At 46.3% G+C, this 25,607-nt stretch overlaps 2 protein-coding genes across 2 annotated transcripts in view; both read right to left on the bottom strand.

Annotated features, from left to right (window-relative positions):
• Positions 1-6,494, bottom strand: part of LOC119373985 (uncharacterized) — a 45,894-nt gene extending 39,400 nt beyond the window's left edge. Inside the window, exons 1-3 of the mRNA XM_049411126.1 lie at positions 6,487-6,494; positions 4,976-5,121; positions 1,755-1,857 (exon numbers count right to left, since the gene is read on the bottom strand). Of these exons, the coding sequence (XP_049267083.1) occupies positions 1,755-1,857; positions 4,976-5,121; positions 6,487-6,494 (257 nt within the window). The remainder of the gene's footprint in view (positions 1-1,754; positions 1,858-4,975; positions 5,122-6,486) is intronic.
• Positions 6,495-17,410: 10,916 nt separating this feature from the next.
• The window catches only part of LOC119375018 (methionine synthase-like), a 51,388-nt gene continuing 43,191 nt past the window's right edge, over positions 17,411-25,607 (bottom strand). The window contains exons 26-32 of the mRNA XM_037645218.2: positions 25,076-25,231; positions 24,258-24,451; positions 23,596-23,726; positions 22,603-22,669; positions 20,861-20,962; positions 19,850-20,053; positions 17,411-17,837 (exon numbers count right to left, since the gene is read on the bottom strand). Coding sequence (XP_037501146.2) covers positions 17,757-17,837; positions 19,850-20,053; positions 20,861-20,962; positions 22,603-22,669; positions 23,596-23,726; positions 24,258-24,451; positions 25,076-25,231 — 935 coding nt within the window. The 3' untranslated portion in view covers positions 17,411-17,756. The remainder of the gene's footprint in view (positions 17,838-19,849; positions 20,054-20,860; positions 20,963-22,602; positions 22,670-23,595; positions 23,727-24,257; positions 24,452-25,075; positions 25,232-25,607) is intronic.

Below are 25,607 nucleotides of genomic sequence, written 5' to 3'. Positions count from 1 at the left end.
CAAGGTAACAGGATTGACATAGGTAATACACGGGCTCTCGTACGGCAGGTGACTTCATGCCTTCGGTCAATGGATATTACATTTAACCACGTCTATGGAGCCACACAAGTACCGGCTCTACAATATGCTATCGTGCAAAGCCGCCGTGATTGTTCTGATTGGGTCGCAAGATTTTCTAACATTTCTAATACACAATCTCGGATAACGACAAATAAAATATCCAGTGAAATTACACTTCGATATTCCATCATATATTTTAATATAACATCTTCGAGCCAAGCAGACGGGTGCACCGATCATGATCTCTGCCATGTTCTCCACACTACGCCCGGAGGCTGCCATAGGCTGCCATCATGATCTCTGCCATGTTCTCCACACTACGCCCGGAGGCTGCCATAGGCTGCCATCTTGCCTCTAGTGGACAACACTCTCCAGAGCTGGTCGAGGGAAGCGCGGCTTGCGCAACTGGAAATGGGAAGCTAACTGGCGACCCTTGACCAGGCCCGGCGAGCCGCCGTAGCCAGTGGGGCCCTGGAAGAGGGGCCCCACCCACCATAACCACAAACAACCTAAATATTAATAAACGTTTCTTTCTCTCTCTATCCTCATCGGCAGGATTAAATGTCGTCCGGCTCTTGACGTCAGTCTAAAGTGAGCGCCCATTGGTTTGAGCTTCTGTGCACTCGCCTTTGCAGGGAAAATGCCGTTGCGTTCCAAAGCTGTACCCGACAATAACCACAGCCAGAATAGGTCTTCGCAGAACTGCGCAATTATAATGAAAGAGAGACACTTTTGCTGCGGTCAACTTTGATCACGACTGAGATATGAGACTGAGATATGAGACATTAATTCTGACGAGACGTTTAAAAAGATATAAAGAACGCACTGGAGGAGCAGAACCTACGAGAAAGTCACAGAGTATACCTTATCGCATGCTAAGATAACTAAAGTCAGTTACAACCTACGAATAAATGTAAGCTCTGGCCACAGCCGTCGCTTTCCCACCCAGAGGAAATTTGGATAGGTACTTATCCAATTGCATTTGCTTGCAATTGTACCCCCTGGAAGCTTTCTGCATCTAACGTGATTTTGCATTCCCACCAAGATCGGAGGCGTTGAAAGCTCTCTGCACCTCAAGTAGCTTTGCTGTCCCTCCGGGGTCGGCCCACCTTTGACCAAGCGACGATGTGTCATGTAATGAAGTCATCATACAACGTGACCTTGTGTGACGCCATAGTGGCGTCACACAGTTTGGCGATATGTGATGCAATAATTACGTCATCGCATGATGATTTTGTGCATTACTTCGTGTTGAAGCTGCCGAAAGCCACTTCTCGCGTTTGATGAGGCATATATGGCTTTCGCCTTAATTTCTCTGTTTAGTTTTGTTTTTGCTACATATCTGCGTTTTTGTTCTCTTACTATGCCACCATCTGTCTTTAAGAACCAATGGCGGCACAATAACCTTGTCGAAATAATACTGCCGTAAGTTCTGTGTAACTCATGCGCTGTGTGCGAAACAGGTAACGACTTTGTGTGCTTCGTTCACTGCCAATGAACTGCCACTAAATCGTGTAAAAGGATGTTATGGTACGTTGCAGGTACAGGGGCCCCCTTTCAGGCGTTGCACGCTGTTCGCTCCTGTAGCTCTCTCGAAGTCGTATTCAAGATTTAATAAACATTCATTCATTCATTCATTCATTCATTCATTCATTCATTCATTCATTCATTCATTCATTAAAACACGCGTGTACCTGTAACGCGGGATTGGTCTGCCCGGGCTGACAGCAAACGGCGCAGCACTCGTAGACGCCGCCAGGGGTGTCGACCTCCGTGTTCCATTTGGCGTTCGCGAATCTGCCAGAAAGGATCAGAAGCAGTTCACTCGGAATTTAATAACTAAATGGTTTATCTTAGGTCAAGCTTATACTCTTCACTTTATCAGCGTGCACGGACTTTAAACTAAAGGTATATGGTCGCTTCTCTTTTATCAACGTTTTCAATTGCAAGTAATAAGTAGGCAATCTTGCCTCTTTCGTTAGACTCGATACGTTATCATAGTCAGGAACTGGGAGCGAAGCGCTAAAGCGTACCGTGAGACAGATAGAGACATTCCTCCCTTTCGTACCCCACGCTGACTTTGAGGGGCGAAACACCTTCGGGTCTCGGCGTGTCGGCGTGCATCGTCGTCTGCTGTCGTGAGGGTCCATTTGCTTGAGCGCGAGAGGGCGCCATCGCCTCCGCGCTCGCCGTGTGGTGAGAGAGAGCGTACGGCGCGCGTTGACTATGGAAACGCTCTTTCTGCGATGAACACTGAACTACCAGCTCGCAAGGTACGAGAAACCGCCCTCGCCCGCGAGGGACAACGGCGACGCAGGCAGCGTCTGCTAGCTAGTTTCTTGATTGAAAAAACCGACTGCTCGTGCTGCACAACCGTTCACCGGCCACCCCGTATATATAGGCACTGGACCTTGACCTGCAGTGCGGTGGGGGATTTCTCTTGTGCGTAGTTGAACAATAAAGATTCGCAGCGTGCACGCTGACTAAAAGTGGACTGCTGGTCTCTGTGTCTAATCTTTCTTCTGTCTCTCATTGCCCACTAGCAGTGATTTTGCTGTGGGAAACACCGGCGCACACTGCATGCTTCGCCCCTCCACAGGTTTCACGGTAGTGGAGCTGAAACACCCTTCCCTACATGCCTTTCCCTCCCCCATTTTTCAGTACACCTTTAACATATTCAGCTCATGAAGAAGACAATAGCGATCACACTAGCACAGCCGCTATTTGTACATAGACCTTTTCACGGGAGAAAAGAAACACCGCCTTTCTGGGCTGTAGCACGGGAGTAAAAAGGCTGACGTCATAGCCTTGGCAGTGCATTCTTGGGGGGTCACGCCTATTTAGCACAGCCCAAAAGGGATCATGGCAGCGCCCAGGAAGCCTGTCAAAAGGTCTACATTCATATTTAAGGGGGCCCTGCAACACTTTTTCAGCATGGTCAGAAAACGCTGCCGATCGGTATTCGAGGCTCCTGAGAACACGTGAGCCAAACACTACAGCGTAACACGTGGCCTGGAATTTACAAATAATTCTCAAAGTCAGCTAGAAATCGTTCCCGCTTCTCTCGGCATATGATGTCGTAGACCCAAATGGCCACGTCCTAAACCCAAAGAGTACGGCCATTGGCTGATTTGAGCATCGTGAGCTGCATAGTTACCGCAGCCGCCGCTGGATGCCGCCACGTGCCCGCATGCTCGCTCGCGATCACTGTGAAAGTAAGGCGCGCGTTCGAAGAAAAGAATAGGCTCAAGGTTGTGAAGCGCGCTGACGAAGGAAAGCATCTTCTTGCCCCATTGTCATCCCACCTCCTGCGTAGCTTTCAGCGCGCTCGCTGGTACGAAAGGAGAGAGAAAGCGCTTGAAGCGCGCGAGAAATCCCTGTAATTCCGCTCGTACTTCACGGATTCTCAAATTTTTTTGCGGCAGTCGATCCGTGAGGCACTAAACTCCTTTAATGAAGCTATTCGATAATTAATTGAAAAAGTGTTGCAGGGCCCCTTTGATTTTAAAAATTAACTCTGATGAGCGTCTCTGACAACTCGTCTCTAAGACTACAAATCGTTTCACGAAAGTTTGCACTATTGACAACGCCGCGTATTGCGCCGAAGTTGGACTGCACAGTAAAAAAAATCTGGCTAAAAATGAAGTTTGTATACGCGGAGGTATTTACAGCGCAGAAAAACGCGGACAGAGGAGAAGACAGGACAGATGACGCGCCAACTCGATCATCAGTTTGTTCCGCCGTTGAGTGAGACTTGCTCTAGCATGCGGTTTTCGCTAAATGAGGCTCACTTTATTAATTGTAGGTATCGGGTCCAAATTTTTAGCATGTACCCTAAGAGAAATGGATACAAAAAAGCCGTGGAGTTTTATATCACTGACAATTTATTTCGGAAGCAAATTATGGCAACATCCGCCTCTACAAAAAAACCGTGCAAAGGTACAGCGGTGCGTTAACACATTAAACCCGTTTGCACTAAGATCACCTAGTGGTATATATGCAGAAATAGCATCCACTCTCGTAACTCGACGCGTGAGGTCTCTTCAGCAAATTGAGCCAAGGCACTCATCACTATAAAAATCACAGCATATCCACGGAGTGAATGATGATGAGTGGGCGAAGCTGCGGAGGTTCATCGGTAAACCGTGAATCTTCCGTGAATTCTGCCCAGTACATCATCACCGACGTGAGATCGGGCGCGTTTATACTAAAGGTTCGATGAGTTATGACGACTTGCAGCTCACTTTAATTTTACATGTACGCTGTGAATTTTCATTGTTTAGAGAACCATTGCTTTAGAAAACACCTTGCGTCTTTCGTTAAGCAGCTGGCGTCTTTTTCGTTTTGCTTTAGAAACATCTGGCGTTCTTTCGTTTTGTTTTTACAAAACATCTGGCGTCTTTCGTTGGTTTATTTCATCAATCAACGGCGTTTTGAACAAAATTTTTATTGTTTAATCACGCACAGGAGAAATCTCACCAGGCACTACCTTGGAGGTAAACAATGGCTGCTAATGGGAATGAGAGACAGAAGAAGTCGGCTTTTAGCTAACACTTACACTTCTACAGAGACAGAAGAATTCGGCTTTTAGTTAACGCGCACGCTGCGAATTTTTTATTGTTCAACAACGCACAGGAGAAATCTCCCACCGGCACCACCTTGGAGGTCAAAGGGTAAGACTTGTTACTCACTACTACGAGCACGACGAGGGACGAACGGGTGCCGCCTTGAGGAGCTTCGCCCCTAAAACCCTTCTTCTGCTTTCTCTCATTGCTAATATGTTAATAGTCAATGCCATAAAGAAGTATCATGCACGACAAAGAGCACAATTAGGCACATCAACGTTGGGATCACCTTTTCTTTTCAGTGTTTGATGGAACAAACAAACCAGCGCCCTTGCAGGGTGACCACTGACCTGGTATGGCTGTCAAGTAGGCGACTCCGATGATGCCGAGGAAGCCGAGGGGAATGAGGCACAGCGACAGCCGGTACTTGCCGAACAACCGGGGACGCCTGGTGATGCCTTCCTCGTGCCTCTGCCTCAGGTGTGGTGGCACGACACTGAAAGGGCGCAGAAAAGGTGCCGTGTTGACGCGCCCACGGCAACCACGGGGGTGGTGCTATAAGGGGGCGGGGAGTAGCCCCCCAACATTCTCGCCTGCCCCTGCTTTGCCCCCCCCCCCAAAGAAAAAAAGCAAACGTCGTCAAAATACAAATAATTAATTCCCCGCTTCCAATGAACATGCTACTCCAGAGTTGGCAGCCCATCAACTTACACGAGGCGACCGACGCTTCTGAGGTCTGCAAGCAAGTGAGACGTAAACTGTACAGATAACGAAACGCCGTCAAGAGGCAGGTACTTCACACTTTAATGTTCACCAAAACTGCAGTAAACGCCCAACGCACTGACTCGTAAGCTTTCGATTGTTTTGAAGCTTCCCACCCAACAGCATGTTCTTCAGACCCGTGAAAGAAATACGTACCTCCGTCATGCGCTGGTGCGCATTCTGCTGCCCTTCCTTCTGCAAATAAACGGAGGAGCAGCCTATATTTAGACAACAGAAGGTGTTACGGGGTCAGCAGTATACAGGTTAGTTCGTAGCCACACTTTTAGTGCTACAGAACCGAAGCGCATGCCTGCTACCGCGCCAAAAGATAGTACTTAAGCTTACTGACGATTTTCTCATTTGCCTTGCAGAAATGCTGATTTTTTTAATAATGCGAATCAAACAGTTGCGGAAGTATTGTTCACTTCGCAAGAATGCCTTCCTTTTCTTTCCGTTTCTTAGACAGCACCACCTTTTCAGCACGCCCGTTTTCCAAAGTAAACATGGCGCCCATGACGTAGGGGGTCTGCGTGCGGCCGCAAGCGCCGTTTAGTTATTATCAAAGAAAAATAAGCTCGCAATATGACACTAAAATGTACACTGAACAACGGAAATGTTTCTCCCATCCACATTTCTTGTGTACATAATTTTCTAAACACGTTAACGATGCGAGCGAGCAAGACCGAAATCAGCCGCAAGCTGCCGCACTGTGTATACTTGCGGAGCAACACGAATGTGCGGAAGCCCCCACTCCGTAGCTTTCGCTCCGTGCACTGTCAATATAAGTTGTCGCCGAGTATAGTGTTAGAGCTCTTACTTGCAACCACACCCTACACTGTAACAGATCCTCAGAACCCCTATATACCCCTTCCAAGTAAAGCACAACCTCACCCTTTGTTAGGCACAATATTAATTAGAACTAACAGGCAATAATGCCAAGGCAAGTTTAGCGTATGTCATTTGTAGCCATGGGATTACAAATGGGAAGAAAGTAAAGTGGACGAAAAGATAACTTGCCGCCGGCAGGTTATCTTTTCGTCCACTTTACTTTCTTCACATTGATAATCCAATTGCTACAAATGACATCCCATATACTTGCCTTGGCATTATTGCCTGTTAGTTCTAATTAATATTGTGTCTAACAAAGAAAAAACAGCCCTTAAAAGTCATCTTCTAACCTCACGCTTAGTTATTTATGAAATGCTTTCATATACGCGGCGCAATCCTAGACCCGCTCCCACCATTTCGCACCCACCTTAACCGAAATCCTGGATAGGTGCCTGACTCGCCACCCAAATGCAAACACGCATTGTCGTTACACAAGCACTGGGATAAAGTAGCACTGATGAAGTGTACATTCGGTAAACATAGCTGACCGCAGCCACACCACATTGTAGTGTTGAGGGCGGAATATACGTGCGTTACCCAAGGAAATTTTGTTTTAAAATCGCTTTACTAATACCCTACGCGAGCATAGTTTCTAAGGCCAGATAAAAATCTAGCTTTTAATAAGTCTGGGAAAATTTCCAGACACACTCTAAGAAAAAAAGTCATTTGGCTCTCTTTTATGCGTCCTGACTTGTCACGTATATTAGTCATTTTAAAGAGGCACGTGAACTCTCTTTGGATATCATTATAACTCTCTTCGTAGAGTAGTGGGACCCGAAAGAGAGTTAAAGTGACTCTTTAAAGGGAGTCATATACGTTTCACCCAAACTCACCCAAAAGAGTAACACATATACTGTTCTTTTTTTTTTCTTCTAGTGCACTTGATGTTATAAGCGAAATGCACGCAGTAGTTATACAGTATTGATAAGGAAACACAGTATCGATAGAGAGACAGCGGTTGTCCGAAGTCGACACCACTCTGACGTTAGACTGCCGAGTCAAAGGTACGGCCACTGGGTTACCACGCTATACAGTCAGCCGTTCTGCCAGCGACTGCAAAAAGAGAATAGTTCAGTTTTAGCATTATTTTAGTAAAACTCGTCAAAACAACACATATTTTCCAGCAAAGTTATATAGAAAGCGCGAAAAGATGGTATTTGATTTCCAATTAAGAAGCTTGGGTACTCCTCATTTACATGCTTCTCTGAGTATAGCCAACTAAAATGTGTGACTGATGTGCATGGTGTCATATAGTGCAAAATAAACTGCAGAAATGGGCATCATGTTTCAATCTTTATTCCTTATGATTAAGAATAAATCAAAAAGTGGTGACGGCTGGAGGTCTCAGACTTGTGGCTTGCTAGGTTGTCGCTCCTGTCCAGCGTGCGCACCATGAAAAACGGTATCTGAAAAGCAGAACGTGATATTATGATGAGAAAATGAAATTGCTGTAATGGTTTGCAAAACCTACAAAATAAGTGGTTCACATAGACACAATGAAGGAACGAAAACAAATTTTCACGTAAAAGGCAGCGGGAACCTCGTCTCGCAATAGGCACTGGCTATACACGAATGAAAACACTTCTTTTCTGAGAAATCGCTTCAAAATTTGCTTTCAGAATAAACACGGTTTTGCGCCGGCTTACTCCGACACCCAAACACATCCTCCGGCAGTCAGGGGCACGCCGTGAGCGGTTACTGACCGCATGTTTTACAAACGTAACCCATACTCAGATAAACATATGCAAGTACGAGGGCCCGAACGACACCCAGCGCGTGCGGACGCCGTCTACGTCGAGATCAGACATGTCATATGCTAAAATTAGCACACATACCTCCCACAATCACGTACACTCACTTGATTCCGTTATAGCGTCATCGCAGATGTTGGCAAACCATGAAAACAGCAAACAGAAACGAAGGAAAAAAGTGCACGGCGACGGCCGCAACAACGGGCGCCGTTGAAAGTCTAGCATTTTCGCCTTACCGGCGCACACTCAAGGTCGATGGAAATGTTATTATGATGTAGACTAAAGTGCATCTCAAAACGACATCTTGCACCTTCAGTAGTACAGACACAACGTGCGATCAGCAAGAAATGACCCTTGATAATTGTTCGCATCGCTCACTTTATGGGAGCTTGTACAGCAACGCGCATAACGGTGGCAACTCGTTAACTGACAGCTTTAGTTGGGCATCCGCAACAGCCCCGCGGACACGGGCTGCTGTTGGAAATGGCTGGCAGATAACTTCCGCAGAGCTGCTGCAGGCGCCCAGCTAAAGCTGTATAATTAGTGCCTACGAAAGCAGTACACTCACCGTTAACTGGCGCCCGTGTCCGTATCCGCAGCTCCATGAATATTCCGCCCTGCAAGCGTCACTTCGTGCACGGTGCCGGCGTCAACACCACCGAAAACTCGCATGAACATGAAACTGATGAAACTTCAAAACACGCAACCCGCGCAACCGACGCGACGCATTCCAATAGCATAGACGAGTAGACTGAGACGACTGAGAAAGAAGGCAGAAGCGGCGCGTCACCCCGGCGACCCCGGCGCCAACTACAGTCACAACTGCCCCAAACTCATAATAATTGTTGGTGTTCTACGTTCCAAAACCACGGTATGATAATGAGGGACGCTGTAGTGGAAAGCTCCAGAAATTTCGGCCACCTGGGTTCCTTTAACGTGCCCCTAAATCAAAGTACGCAGCCCTCTAACATTTCGCCTCTATCGAAATGTGGCCGGGATTCGATGCCACGATATTTGGCTCAGTAGTCGAGCACAAAAGTTATACAAACATCGGATCTTACGGCATCAAGGCAGGGGTACTAGCCTGACATTGAGAGCCGAGTCTCAGACTGTCAGTTCACGTCGCTAACGTTCACTCATAAAGCTATTGAAATAAAGACGATTACCAGCGTCTTCCGTAGATGCTTCAGCGGCAAAGTGTATCTTCCTTTCGCGCTTGCCGACGGCTTTCTCAAGCTGCTGTTCTTCTTCGGCCATTTTCTTCTTCTGCCTCCTCGTCCACTCCCCGGGGATTTGTTGTTGTTGTTGTTCCTCAGACATTTGGCGCAACCCACTTAGGGGGATAGGCCATGAGTCGGACGGTGCCTTTCTCAAAGAATGAATTCACTTTTTGAAGGAAACGGTTTTGTTGAAGTTGATGTTGAAATCCTACGTGATTGGCTCACACCCACTTTGGGATACTGGCCAAGAAACGGACATCCTAGCACAAATGGACATAGATAATTAGTATGCCTTTTAAAAGGTTTTAGAATAATCGACATAAATTAATAATTGTAACTTCAGAATTTAGATTAAAACCGGTCGTCTTGACCAAATTATTTTTTTTTTCAACGGCGGAGCAAACATCCCTGTGACGATGTCTTAATGAGGAAGCTCCCAAAGACACATTTGAAATAGCTAGACCCAATTAAATTCGATTAAATGCAACTTGAGAACATTTTCCCTGAGTAAACGGAAGCGACTGCATGATGTATGTTTGTTTTCCTTTATGAATGGCTCACACCCGCTCACACCAGTCAAGAATCGGTTAAGTTATCAAGGTAGTTAGTCGCGCATAAAAAAGAACCACTCTAAATTAGATTTTGTATAAGTCGAGGTGTAATAATAATTATTGGGGTTTAACGTCAGAAAACCCACGATATGATTATGAGAGACGCCGTAGTGGAGGGCTCCGGAATTTTCGACCACCTGGGGTTCTTTAACGTGCACCTTAATCTAAGGACACGGGCATCAAGCATTTTCGTCTCTACCGGAAATGGTTTAGGTCGAAAGAAACAACAATTTAAGAAGAAAGCTACAGATTTCAGCAAAAAACGCTGTCCTCATTAATTAGGAACGTCTACGTTGCTGCGCAGACATCTCTATGGCGATCTCCTGGCGATGACGCTTTTAAAAATATAATATCCCGAACGACAAGTTCGATTCTATTCGGTGAAATCATCCGACTAAGTTATTTTTGTTTTTGAAGAGAAACCCTGCATAATAACAAGTTGTTTTCTGCTAAATCGTCACCACCAGAGAAAGGCGGGAGGCTCCACTCTCTTGGCCACTTTTTCTCTAATAAAGAGCACGTTTATTTGTTTTTTCAGAGATTGACACTATATCATTAGCCGATGGCCTTTTACGACGCAAGGACACCTAGAGGTAAGAGCACGCCAGATATGCTTTCAAACACAAGAATTGTTTGCTATTGTGTACTATGACCAACGAATAAAGTACCGCTTCGCACAGGAACGATGCGTTGTTTATTAATGCAAACCACTGGGTAAAGCAAGCTAAGAAAGCAGGCGGACTGCGGGGCATTTGACTATCAGGTCCATAAGTGTGAGTAGGGGTTTGTCCGTGGTACTACTCCACCCCGACGCTCGAACACAACATTCCAGTGCACACGGCGTCCGGCAGACGCCGTCTAGTCGCTAATTAGGGACTCGTAAATTGTTAGTGGGAGGCGCGACCCTCCAAACTGGAATTGGGAAGCCAACTGGCCACCCTTGACCAGGCCCGGCGAGCCGCAATAGCCAGTGATGCCGTGGACGTGGGGCTCCACCCACAGTAAACAGGGAGAGGCTTATGTTTATTAACGTTGTTTCTACCAGGTCCATAAAAGAAGCAACATGGCGTGTAGCGGCAATCACTCGTGCGATCTGAAAGGTCAAACCTTGACCCCCGCGAGGTACATGTCTTGCGCACACACACTTTCCGTCTCTGGCCCGTCGTAAGTCCCACCAGCTTGTAAAGCACTAGCCGCCCATGCTCCATGATGCGCATGGTAACACGCGGCCTCATTGCCACTGCGTGTGTTGCAGCGTCGTGTGGCGGATACCACGTGTGACAATTGCGGTACTCAATGGTATCGTAGAGCACAATATAGCACCAGATGGTAGCACTTGATGGCATCATAGCGCCCTACAGTGGCACTCGATGGTATCGTAGCATTTGTAGGACTCGATAGTATCACAGCACCCGTTCGTAGGGTCCGATGGTAGCATTCGATAGTATCATAACACCCAAAATATTACAGCATATCCACGGGTGAATGATGAAGAGCTTGGGCGAAGCTCCTGAAGCAATCATGGTTACACCGTGAAATGTTCAGTGGATTCGCCCAGCAGTAATCATAGGGATACGCCGCTTTGATTATTTTTCATTTTTCTTTTTGTCTTCTTTTTTATATTCTTCATTTTTTATTTTTTTATTTTTATTTTATTTTATTTATTTTTTCATATTTTTATCTCTATGGGACAGCGCCATCTAGTATATCGTCACCCAACTGCAGTTTGCATGCTGGATGCTATGAGCGTCCCCTTTAAAACGGGGCGGTGACATGTCTGCCACCAGGCTCGAAGAAAAAAAAAAAAAAAAAAAAAGCTTCCTTGTTTCATGTTGGCCAAATACCTTATCTACATTGATTAAATCTATGTTATTATACCAAAAAATATAAATTCACGGTCCATCTCTCTGCCTCTTAAGGCAGAATGGCCTTATTTTTCCCCCATTATTTATTTTTGTTCTTTATCTCTACTTTTCTGCCACCAATACTCTAACCGTCTCTTACTTATTTCTATCGCGGACGTGTTCAGCTTTCCATTGTTGTCCCTAAAACCCAAGGCTTCATGTAGACTCGTGCCCACACGTATACCTGGGTGAATATCGCCACATTCAATCAGTACATGTTCCATCGTTTCCTTAGTTCCCCCGCAGCATGTACATTGTTCTTCTTCGTTACTAAATCTCGCTTTATAACTACGCGTTCTAAGGCAGCCCGACCTTGCTTCAAACAGTAAAGCGCTTCCCCTTGAATTATCATAAAACCTTTCCCTCCTTATTTCGTTTTTTTCCTTTTCGGTAGTTACTCAGAGCCGGCTTCTTTTCCATCGCTGTCATCCAATAAGTCCTCTCCGCCTCTCTGACCTTCCGCTTAATGCTCCTTGTTGCCATATCGCCCGCACTGACAGCCGTATATTTACTGGTGAGCCTCCTAGTTCTTTTTCTCCACTGCGTGTCAACGCTTTTTCTATACAAATACCTGAAAACCTTCTCTGCCCATCTACTCTCCTTCATTTTCCTCAGCCTCTCTTCGAATCTCATTTTGCTCTGCGCTTCCCTCACTTCAAAGCCTGTCCATCCCATATCACCCTTTACCGCCTCATTTGTCGTCTTCCCGTGAGCGCCCAACGCGAGGCGGCCCACCGTCCTTTGATTTACATTCATTCCTGATTGCACCTCTGACTTCATGCACACCACTGAGTTCCCAAATGTAAGCCCCGGAACCATCACCCCCTTCCACAGCCCTCGAAGCACCTCGTACCTATTGTATCCCCATAAGGCTCTGTGCTTCATAATTGCAGCATTCCTCTTTCCCTTTGCTACCGATGCTTTCTCTTGTACCTCCATATATCTATCCCCCTCATTTACCCATACTCCGAGGTACTTGTACTCGCTTACCCTCGGTATTTTTTGGCCCTGTATTAATACCGTATGGTCTCCGTGATCATTGAATACCATCAATCCACATTTTGTTGCACTAAATCCTAGTCCTAGAGCCTCACACTCCCTTCCGCATATATCTGCCAGTCGCTGTATATCATCTTGACTGTCCGCAAATAAGACAATATCATCAGCATAAAATAGACCTGGAAGCTTCTGCTCAATCATCGCTCCGACCTGTTTGTGTGACAAATTAAATCCAATGTTGCTACCTTCTAGCGCTTTTTCCATTCTCGCCATGTACAGCATGAATAACAGCGGGGACAAAGGGCATCCCTGTCTCAGCCCCTTGCTAATTTCAACGCTGTCCTTGCTACTTATTCCTTCCCATTCTATACAAACTGTATTTCCTCGGTATATTTCCCTCAAAAGCTGTACACAGTCGTCACCTATGCCCACTTCCTTCAATATATCCCACAAAATTTCCTGATTAACGTTGTCATACGCCCCGGTGATATCTAGATAAGCTACGTATAAGGGCCTGTTTTCTATTTTAGATATTTCTATACACTGGGTAAGAACAAACAGATTATCGTCTAACCGCCTGTCGATTCGAAATCCATTCTGAAGTTCTCCCAAAATATCATTTTGTTCTACCCACGCTTCTATTTTTAATTTTACTGCCTGCATCGCCAACCTGTATAGCACCGATGTAATTGTTAGCGGTCTATACGAGCGAATGTTATCCTTTTCTCCCTTGCCTTTATAGATTAAGTTCATTCTACTTTTTCTCCAACTGTCTGGTATTTCCCTCTCCTGTAAGCACTTTTCTACGGCTTTCAGCAGTGCTTCTTTAGTGTTATGTCCGAGTTCGTTAATGAGGCTGACGGGAACCCCATCTAAGCCCGGAGTAGTGCGCTTAGGAATTTTTCCTTCGGCCTTCTTCCAATTGAAATTCTCTAGTACTACATCTTCTTCGGTTGCACTCCTTTGCGTACTTTTACTCACCGGGGGAATCCCCTGGGGGACCTGTTTAAACGAATCGGCTGTTATCTTTCGGATGTAACCTAGCGCTTCATATCCTTCCAATTTATTTCCTCCTTCATCTACCATATGTTGTTGCATTGTGACAGACTTCCTACCCAGCGCTTTTAGGTGGCTCCAAAAAATCCTAGGCGCGGCCTTCTTCTTTTCGCGAATCTCTGCCATCCAGCGTTCACTTTCACCTTTAATTTTTGCCTCGACTAATTTCTGCACACTGGATTTTTGCTCTAAATATATTTCCCATATTTGGTTGACTTCGTCCTGTGGCCGCTTCTCCTTTTTTGCCTGCCTGTGCTCCCGTGATGCCTGACGTCGCCTCTCGATCGCTTCCCGGATTTCTTTGTTCCACCAACTTTTTGGCTTTTTCTTTCCTTTCCAGCAAATGGTTTTCTTCTCTATTTCCATTTCTTTCGTGATTACATGTAGCAGCTCACTATACTTCCAGTCTTTGCCTGGTAGTTCGTCTACTTTTTCCTCGACTCTTGCGGCTATATTTGTTATTTGTTTGTCATTTAGATACGAGCTGCCAAACTTTGATTCTATGTTCTTATTTTCAGTTTTATATCCCATTTGTAATATTATGCGTTTATGATCACTACCCAAGCTGTTAATGCCTTCTTCGTCTATTCTCATCTCTCTAAGTTTGTCATATATTCCTTCTGTCATGAGACAGTAATCAATGCTCGATTGCCTGTTTCTGACTTCCCACGTGATCTGCCCCTCACACTTAGGCCCCACGTTAACTATCTCAAGACTATGTTGCTCGCAGAGATCTAGCAATAACTTGCCATTGGTGTCTGAATATCCGTCAAGGTCATGAATGTGAGCGTTCATGTCCCCTAGAAGGATTATCTCGGCACCATGACCAAATTCTTTAATATCTGTGCTTATGCATTTCACTATCTCCAGATTCTTTTCTCTGCAGTTATTGCCTGTCCACAAGTAAGCTACACCTAGCCACGTTTTCTTTCCACCTACTGTGCCCGAAACCCACATGTGCTCTGAACACGTTTGTTTCACTCTCTCCCATTTTGTTCTGCTATGAATTAGCATTCCAACCCCCCCACCTCTCCTTTCTGATGTGATCCTGTTACATCCTTCCCAAACATAATTTTCAATATGTGGTGGCTCTTCCAAGTCTCTAAGGTGTGTTTCTGTAACCGCATAAACACCTATCTGTTCCTTGTTTACCTGTCCCTCAATCTCTAACCATTTTGCCTTTTTTCTGCCACCCTGCATGTTAATGTAACTAATTGCAACACGCGCCTTCTCCCTTCTTTTACCTTTTCTCTGTTTTTTCGCTATACTACCTGTCAAAGAGTCCCCCTGGTTGTTTTCCTCATTACAAGCTACCATGGGCACCGAAGGGCCCGCGTGCCCCCCAAAAAAGCTACTGCGCGTCCTGCAAGACGCCAACCCACCTCATGGCCAAGCCTCCTATCGAAGTGTATTCCGTCTCTTCGAAAACCACCCCACCTGTGCACCTCTCTGTTTATTTCCACTACCTCAATGCCTTTCTCTCTACTCATCTGCCATATCTCTCTGTTTGCGTCGACAACCGCTCTTTGCAGGTTGCCGTCACGCACCGGTACCTCCGGTATTGTGCATACCACTATCTGCACCTGAGGGGAAATGGCGCGCATGTCATCGACCCCTTTCGCCAATGTGGTCCCTAGTTCGGCTGATTCGTTACTCAAGACGTCGTTTAGACCTCCCGCGATTATCACGAGGTTACGTCCATTAGACTTAGCTGCGAGTTTTGCGTTAGCTTGTCTCATCACTGATCCCAGCCTATGGCCCGGGAACTTTCCTATTAAAACTCGTTTGTCGCCTCTCACCCTTTCCTTGACTGCTTCTGCGCATGTAGCTAAATTCGAGTCCCCGGCGATTATCACGTGATCCGACTTTTCTGGTGGACTCTCCCGCACCTGGCCACTGCACCTGTTACTAGCGCGTGCTACTGCTGTTGTTTTGTCCCCTCCCGTTCCCAAGACTACTTCGCGGAAGGTGGGTCCTGTGTCCCTTGCACCTGTCTTTTCCAAACCTGTTTCCCCCTTCGTGCCTACCACTGTGGGGGTCGATGCCCCATTTTTCCCGCTGTCGCCTGCTTCCCTGTTCCCCGTGGCTACATTTGCTGGCATGGCTACCTTTGCTGGCATGGCTACCTTTGCCAATCCCTCCTCGGCTGACTTAAGCCTTTCCGCCATAGCCATCGTTTTTTTCCCGCTCTGTCGCTACCGCTTTCTCCAGCTCGGAGATTCTCGCCTTGAGCTCATTCTGGGCGGCCATCATTATTTCCATCTTCGCCTCTAACTCGCACTGCTTACACTTGGCGTCAGCTCTCTCTGTCGTCTCATCCTCACAAACCTCTATTTTCCGCCCCATTCCGCATCCTGAACACTTTACGGTCTTTTTGACCATGGCTATAGAGCATTCACGCGGCAGATTAGATACACTTAAAGCCAAATGATATCACAAAACTCCGCAAGTATGTTACACTTCAAAGCACCTGTGCACCTTTCAGCCACGTGGTGGCCAAAAAAACAAATATTTAAAAAAAAAACACCCGAAGCGACTGTCACACCACTTTGTACCAACAGCACAAAGTTGTATGCTCTATTAAGCTGCAATCTAGTGGCTTAACTAAAGAAACAAGCTCGAATCATGCAAAAAAAAAAAAAAGCACTTATCTGACGCTGTCATTCCGGAGCCCACGAAAAACACGTCCGTCCTCTAGCAGCACCAATTTCCACCTGCATGCATCTCTATGGGACAGCGCCATCTATTGAATGATACGGGAGACGCGACGGCTGGGGCACGCCGGATGGAGCGACGACCGACCAGGTGATGTTATCAGGAGCTTCGCCCCTAATAGTCGCACTCGATAGTATCGTGGCATCCGGTCGCAGCGCTCGATTCGTAGCACTCGGCAGTGGCGCTCGATATCTAGGAAATTACCACGAGAGGGCGATCAAGGCTTGACGGGACGACAGATCGTTGAACAATTAAGGAATGTCGCTGGAGCCTACGTTTCGACAAGAGGACTTCTCTTCTTCGGGCCCTTTAAATCCCTGGCGGGGTGACGCTTTAAGCCGCGTGACCGAAAAACTTACCGATTCAACCTGATCGAGTGAGTGAGCCCGGCCTCCACACAGCGAGTGAATGAATGAGGAGGTGAAAGTGAGTGGTGAGTGATGAAGTGAATGGGCGAGTGAGAGAATAGTCAAAGAATGGAAGGAAATCAGCGTGAAAATGGATGACTGGCTCAATGATCTTACGGGTCGATGAGTAATAATAGAACTATCAACTGAGCAAATGTTCACATCGGCATTCAGATACTGCAACTGCTTTTAGGGGCTCAAAAACACACAAAGACCACAAGAGAAGGACGAGGAACAAAGCGGTAGGCGCTCTGTGACGTTGTCCTTGTCTTGAAATCTGTGTGCTTCTTATCGCCTACAAGAAGTTACACAATGAATAGATACCAACTTGCCTTACAAGAAGTTCTCTTAATTCAGATGCTAGCTTGCCCTTGCGTGCAATACACGGCCTCAACGTACTCTTTGTGACAGGCATTGGTCTGCGGTTAGGGAAGACACTAGTTTCGGCAACCAATAAGGGAGCACGGCACAGCGTAGCGAATCGGAGGAGTGGTGAAGATAGAGAATGGAAAGGAGAGACCACTTTATCAAGTTTAGTAGGCACCACCGAGCGCCCTATCAAGGTGCATGTCTCCCCATTACAAAAATGTGCCCGACGGCGCCGGGAATCCAACCCACTACCTTCCGCATTGGATGTGGACGCTCTACCACTTTACCACCGTTGCGGCAATCTCTCAGTCTTTCGTTGTAGCAAGAATACCAAAGTGTACATCAGGTTGTTGGAAGTTTGTCGCCCATGTTGACTTTCAGTCGGCAGCCAAGTCACACGACTGCGTAAGAAAAGGGCAATCCTCAAGTCCACCAGTCAAGTCCAGACTTCAATCTGTGTCCAGTATAGGGCCCAACCACTTTCGTGTTTCTTCGAAAGTGGTGCCTTTTCTTCTGGCGTAGTCATCGACCTAAAAAACAAGAAAAGAAACGAAATATTGAGGCCTCTGACTTGACTCGCGCATGTGAAATTCACGGCTTAACACTTATGCCAGAACAAGTTGAAGTTCCAGTTTATTCTTGAACTATGTCGCTTTTACATAATAGTGTATACAAAATTGATACTACACAGGGGCCCCAAAGATAAAAACTGTAAAGAAGGCTCCCATACATGATCTGAAAAGTACCGTAGATTTATATTTGTGGGTTTATTTATACGATCGACTGCGAAGAAAAAGATGGTTTTCGCGTTCGAGTCGTCTTAAGCAACTGCATGAGGGATCATGTAACTTTTTTAAGGTGGAACTGCTTTAGCTGGAGGTAAGGCCCAGGGTTGCCGTTTGGGTAGATTTCAAAAAAGAGCCAGAACTCAAGCTAAAAGTAGCCAAATTAGCCATTTCATTGAATTTAGCGCCAAATTTGTAGCCAAAATAAAAAACGATATTATTACAAAAATTATTATTCGGTTAACAATAAATAAGATGATTTTGATTAAGCGAAAACGGAGAATAACAAGCACAACATTTTTCATTCTTGCTTGGTCTCCAAGCCACAGGTAAGTAGCAAATAAATTAATAAATTATTATAATTTCAGTGCGCCTGCATGCAGTTTGTCTAGAATTCTTACCAAAGTAATATTTGGCCAACAACGCCGTAAGAATATTAAGCGTTGAATTTGGTTTCCTTTCAATATAATATCTGAGGCTTAACGCCCAGGGACGCCCTAGGGACGCCGTAGCGGAGGGCTCCGGAAATTTCGACCACCTGTGGTTCTTTAGCATGCACCTAAATCTAAGTGCACGGACCTCAAACATTTCCGCCGCCACCGAAAATGCAGCCGCCGCGGCCGGGATTCGATCCCGCGACCTTCGGGTCAGCAGTCGAGCGCCATAACCACTAGACCACCGTGGCGGGGTGTTTCCGTTGAAGCCGTAGAGCTAAAGTGGCACAGATTTATGGTTATGATAACAAAAGTCCAGCTTCAAGTAGCGAAATCTGATCGAAGATGAACACTCGAGCTTCATTTCGTTGTTGATATCTCTTTCACGCGCTGTGCTTCAGCATTAGAACCCGTCGTCAGCAGTATGCTGTAGCCACGCATTTCTCTACATGCGCTCGTCACTCCGTCCTTACAGTCGCGCAGTGCGTTGGGTACATCGATGCGCGCTAGCGCACTGGCGAGGTGAACACAACACGACAGGCCGAAACGACAGAAAAGCTTGCAAGCAATTCTAATTCCTAAGGCTTGCTACAATTTTATATCTATATAATAAGAAAAAATGGCTAGGTAACGCGCCAGCATAAAAGCTCAGAGTAGCCAGAAAGTAGCCATGGCGCCAACCTGAAATTGTTGTCGCCAGACAGCGTCGTAAAGCAGCCAATTTGGCGGAAAGTAGTGTCCCTGTATATGCTATCGCAGGTAGGGAGCATATACAGTAACTCTAGCGCAAAGTAGCCACCAACGCCAACCCTGGTAAGGAAAGGAGGAAAGGAGCAGGGAGAAAAGGAGCAGGGGAGAGGGTAAACCATAGCATAACCCCTTGTGCAGTATAGAATAGCAAAGGGTAGGAAAGAGAGGTGAGGAGGACTGATGTGAGGGTCACGAGGAGGGAAAGGAGGAGGGAAGGCAATATAGAAAGTGATATAGAAAGAAAGATGAAAGAAGAAAGAAAGAAGATAGAATGAGAAGATGCAGAAAAAGATCCAGAAAGAAACATGAAAGAAAGAAGAAGAATAAGCTGATGAAGAAAGAAGTCCATCTGCGTTGGTCAGTTGGTGGCGCTTGCTTGCCAGCTCCGCTGTTTGCTCAGATTGCGCATGCGTGCAACTGGCTTTAATTTTTTTGTTCGTGGAATCAATTAAGGTTAAGGACAAGACGTTCGATTGGCTGATATCATTAACGTCATGGTCGCCCTCGTGTCGTCGTAACAAGTCGCATCGAGTTGTCGTAACAAGCGAACGAGTGCATCAGCTGCTCACCAACCTGCTCGCGCTTGACGCGGCCCACGGCGAAGTAAACGGCCTGCGGATGTGCCAGGTAGAGACCGCAGACGGATGCGGCCGGGCGCATGGCCAGCGTGTCGGTCAGCTCGATACCCACGGCCTCCCGGACGTTCATCAGGCGCCACAGCGTCAACTTTTCCGAGTGGTCCGGCTGGCATGGATAGCCGGGTGCGGGCCTGATGCCCTGCGATTCGCGATTGGACCATTCGTGGGGGCCGGAAGAAAGCGGCTCGTCCCAACTAACACGTCTCTATAGCAACAACCATGGAAGAGAGGAAAGTTTCTAGTGAATCCATTCGCAACAAATGTGAAACAGCCCGTTTTTTTATTATTATTATTTAAATGTAAGAACATGACTTTTGTTGTTATGTTGGGTCAAGAGAAAACGTCACCCTGAAAAACAACGAACGGCGGCAAAGGAATGACCGTATTAATTTTTTCCCTTAACTGTATTTCCGCTAGTGCATCTTCACTAAATGCCGACAAAAAATATAAATAAAACCAGACTGGTCAAAAACAACATGGCCCCCATCTTTCGTAGAGAGAGTGCGAGAGGAAAACGCTTATTAGGTGGTCAGTAAGTGAATGTGGGAGGGTCCCTTAATCCAGGAACCCTCTGGCCTGGACCGCCTGCCGGGCCCGCGCGACGAGTTGGCAAAAAAAAAAAATAATTAGAAGGATACAAATAACGTGCCGATTTCGGATTAGGGAAAACCTGATTGTATTACTGCAAGGCCATTATTACTCTTCTAGTCTTACATCAAAACGTTAACAGCACCTAAAAAATTAATTCTCCCATTCGACACCAGCTTTGAACAATAAATGATGACGCTTGCAATAAACTCAAATATGACCATCCGAAGCGGCAGACAGGACTTATGTAGCTTTCAAATAGTAAGCACCTCCTACTCCGATGCTTTGACGTTCTCCGTGCGTGTGCACGCCAAAAGAGGAGTACTCACGTGATGATGACGCAGCGAGCAACACTTGCCTTGTATTTGATGGAATGCAGTTCCGCTCCCTCCAGGGATTCGTGCGGCGAGTAGCCCCAGTAGGCTTTCCTCACTTTGGCGTGTAGTATTTCAGCAAACGCCTGAATAAAAGGAATGCAGGCGAGACAGACGTTCAGGGGAATAGGGAGGATTGCCGTGGACTTGTCTGAACGTTGGCTACAACGAAATTTTCTGTTCAACAACTTCTAATCACTGAAAATGGAATCCAAACAAGGCAAATGTCCAGAATACGGAGGCTTGAAGAGAGGAAAATCGTGGGCAGCTCCACTCCAAGTGAATGCCGGGGAAGCGCAATGCATTTTTTTCGCGCCTGCACCTCGGGATCGGCTCGATACCGGCGTTTCGCTCGTGTTTAGCTGGTTGTCACCTTGGGATATTCCTTACGTTGTTGCCGTTTGGCTGTTGTGTCCTGTTTTCCTAAAGTAGGGTTGTGCAATCGGCGTAGTCGTTCTTCCTCTGCTCGCTTAGCCCTGACGGCGGGATCCGCTCTTCGTCGGCACTGCCGTTCTCGGCGAGCCTCTTCAGCGGCGTCCATGGTGGGAAAGACCCTCCGCCAGTCGGTGCCTTTTCTATTGGCTGCTAGAGTTACTGTATATGCTACCTTTAGGTAGCAGAGTTGCGCATCTGTCTTCCAAACGCCGCTAGCAACCATGCATTGCGGAGAAGCTGACGCTCGGGCCAATTTTTGTGTTTCTCGACGCCGCCGCTGTAGCGAACTGAATTAACAACAGTCATCGATAGTCAATGTTTATCGCCGGTATTCGACACACCAGACATGTTAATCGGCGATACAGTAGGCATGTCGCCTGCAAAGAAGAAGTGCGACTTCACCGCATGACTGTGGTTGCTAGCCAGACCTATACGCAACTCTGCTACCAAAGGTAGCATATGCAGTAACTCTACTGGCTGCTGCTTGGGAGCACCCCAAGCGGCGAAATCCCCAGAAACTTTCCGATGATTTGATGGTGGCGCCAGCTAGCTCTCTCGGCCTAGCGGCGAAGCTAGGCGGCTGCTTCGCTTGGAACTGCGTGACCATGCCGCCGTTCGCCTTCGGTTTATAAGTACATTGCACTTAAATATCCTTGAATAAGGGGTGTCGCGGGAGCCAACGTTTCAACAAATTGTCTTGTCTTCTTCGAGACAGCACCTTTCTACCTTAGCGCCTGTATGTGTATGCCTCGCACACTCTCCCAAACCAAGAAAGAAAATGGGAGAGGGCAATTGTGCCCTTTTTCGCACTTGCCCTCTCCTTTCTTCTTTTTTGGTTGAGGAAAGGTGCACGAAGCACACACATGCACGCGCTAAGGTAGCCAGTTACTGCCTCGAAGAAGACAAGACCACATGTCACGAAACTTAACGGCCAATACTCGTGCAAGATAGATCCCTCATAACAAACTGTATGCTACAAAAAGCGCGGTCGCTCATCTAATCACAACCCCATCATGCACTCCAACGAGAGGAGAGGAGCTCTGCCGCTACTAAGCAACATGACGAACTTTGTTGTAGGCGATTACGTTATAGGGGAGTTTGGGTATCGAGATCAACAGTTTAGTGATTTAAATAGGTTTAACTGTCGACAGGGCACATACCGGAGGGCGTAATCGTATTCAGTAAAACCTGCTTCGACTGTGCACGGCGCAGTAGTATTTCGTTGTGTTTAAGTTAGCCTTTGCCAGAAAAAAAAGTATAAGCGGGTACACGGTATCAAGTAAAAAATTACCTCTGCCAGTCTGTCAGCGAGGGCTTCTGTCATGATCACCTTGAAGTCGTCATTTTTCTTTCTATAACTGAAACCGAGAAGACACAGAAACATGACGCTGGTGAATTTTTTTGTTTGCTATTGTTTTTTTTTTGTTTTCTTGGTATCTCTGAAATTGCAACACCGGTAGAAACAACTAAAGTACCAGAAAAACGTACGTCGCAGAGCACTCAAAAGGGCCTCACAGAAGCACTCACGAAAAGGATCTAGCTCGTCGCGTAATTTACTTGGACGATTGTTTTAATGCTGACGCTTCTAAAATGTCAGCATTCGCAGAAAGTTAAGTTAACCCAAAGTATTCGCAACAAAGGAAGTTCTGAAGTTAAAGCTCTTCCTTATAGCAAATGCAACCGAAGTCAATGACTTATTAGCAAGCGCGCGGCCGACCAATGGCAAACAGCATTTGCGAACAACAACAACAAACAAACACACACACACACACACACACACACACACACACACACACACACACACACGCGCGCGCACGCGCGCGCACGCGCACGCACACGCACACGCACACGCGCACACACAAACACACACACACACACACACACACACACACACACACAAAACTCTGAAGCAATATTTTTGTAATTTTTTGAGCCGTAAGCAGGGTGTGTATTGCGGTCCTGTACGAAGGGTTGGCAGCCAAACACCGCATTTTTTTAACTTTTGGTCTGTGGTGGTGGTGTTCTCTTTATTACGCCCAAAGAGCTGAGCACCCGGATGCCTCGTTTCGTTCTCGCAACGATGCCCGGATGATCTTGTTGAGAACCCGGATGTCTCGTGCCCGGATGATCTTGTTGAGAACCCGGATGTCTCGTTTGAGTGCACGGATAGCAACGCTCGCTATTGACTCAAGGTCACATGAAGGTCGCCGACAAAGAGATCAAAAAAGTATTTCGTGCTTAAAAACGATTGCAGTACTAGCTCAGATTCGCAGCTGACCCATACCCAGCGCAGGCTTCCTCACATCCAAATCCAGCGGACACCGCGAACAGGCCAACGTAGTCTTGGATGCCACTCTCCAGAGGTGCCACAAAGTCCGACAGGCAGTAGAAGGGCGACGGTTTGCTCTTCGCGGCCTGGTTGCATGAAAAGCCACACGAGAATGTTGACAAGGGCAAGAGAAAGCATAATAAATGCTGGGATTTATTCCGCCCCCCCCCCCCCCCAAAAAAAAATATCAAGCTTAAATTTGTTTGTGAGAGAAAGCCTTCGCAAACTACTAATACCTAATGTTAATTGAATTGTGGTTTAACGTCCCAAAACCACGATATGATTATGAGGAATGCCGTAGTGGAGGGCTCCGGAAATTTCGACCACCTGGGTTTCACTAATGTGCACATAAATCCAGACCCGTAGCCAGAAATTTTTTTCGGGGGGCGTCCACTTGCTGAAGGCCTTGACTATTTGAGAAAAATACCTATTGTTATTATTTACTTTCGGTAAAACACCCCCTCCATCAAAATTTCGGGAGGAGAGGAGGGGGGAGATATGCAGCTTCTAGACCACTTCTCCATTGTCGTTTACATGTTACATTTTAAAATGTTAAAATTTGCAGCCTTAGCTCACTTAGTGAAAAAAAACGCAAAAAAAGCGCGCAAAGAGAGCACCTGCTGCCGAAGCCCATACAAGGTGCCAACTGCCTGTCTCCTGGGGAAGCTGTCATCAACGTAGAGATGTATGTCGTCACCGACACTGTTGGCCGCATAAAAACCGACAACACCACGTGCTCGAAGCACTCTGCGATCGATGATTTCGGTAAGCATCTGATTGGCTTCGTCAAACAACATTCTCGCTTCTTCGCCTGAAAAGCAAAAAAGAAACAAAGAAGAAACGAAGACGTAAGGAAATTTATCTTTCCTTCGGCGCTTAAATTTGTCAACGTTAATTACATTATCGTCGGAATAGTGACAGTGAGTGCGCGCCGATTTCTCGCTTAGGATTCCACGACATAGATCGCCATTCTGCTGGTTAAGCAAGGTAAATGTGCAAAGAAACGCAGTTGGAAACTTCGGCGCATCCACTGTGCGAAGGACAACCTTGAATATCCTTGCTATCACCTCGGAATTGCGCTCCTGACATACTGTCCCGTTCAAACAAGTTGGGTAAAGAATTATATTTCGTCGATATCTATCGTATCCGAAAAACGTTGTCATTGGCCGTACATGAACTGCGATTACCAGGCTACACTAATTGCAGCCTTGTTAGGCAGAGTTCTCTCAGTAGTCCTTTTACACAATGCAGCGGCTTTACAAACAACAGCATTTTATAAAAAGGCCCTTTTTTTAAAATAAACGATGCCCACTTCGAGAAGACTTCATAGCTTTTAATTTTTTTTTTTTTCTGAAACGTCAACATTTTAACCGAACGTAGTCACAGGAGCGTTTTCTTTATCATGGACCTGCTTTTTTTTATTTGATGTACGTACCCACATCGTCATCTTCAAATATTTTCGGGTATCGCTGGTTGGGATATTTTCCTTTCAGCTGCCACACGTCGAAAAATGGCTTCCAGTCGATGTAAGGCACCAGCTCTTCGATGTCGATGTCGTGAAAAATCTTTGTACCCAAGAACTGTGGCTTTACTGCTCATACAGAAACACAGGGATAAGATAGAAACTTTCAAGACAAAAGCAGTCAACAGTCACACAAACACACGCTGTGACGCTAAAACAAAACAAAGCTTAAATGCGTTCGTAAAGGCCAAGAATGCCACTATCTTCCAGAAAATTTTTGAATGCTTTTAAAGTTAAAGCGCGCTTCGGCAAATCTCTTCTTCGCCACGGGCCCAAAAGTTTCCTTAAACTGAGTGGTCTGAGGCCTAATGCCCTTAACGCCGATTTAAGTCAACGTCTTGGTGTGTGGTGGTGTAGGCATTTTAACGTGACCGTGTATGTATACTTATATGTGATTGTTGACTATGTTGTCTTGAGTTATGCTATGTCTTTACGTGATAATTCA

The sequence above is a fragment of the Rhipicephalus sanguineus genome, chromosome 11 (genome assembly GCF_013339695.2).
Source record: "Rhipicephalus sanguineus isolate Rsan-2018 chromosome 11, BIME_Rsan_1.4, whole genome shotgun sequence".
Lineage (NCBI taxonomy): Eukaryota > Metazoa > Arthropoda > Arachnida > Ixodida > Ixodidae > Rhipicephalus > Rhipicephalus sanguineus.
This window is presented reverse-complemented; position numbering and strand designations above follow the sequence as displayed.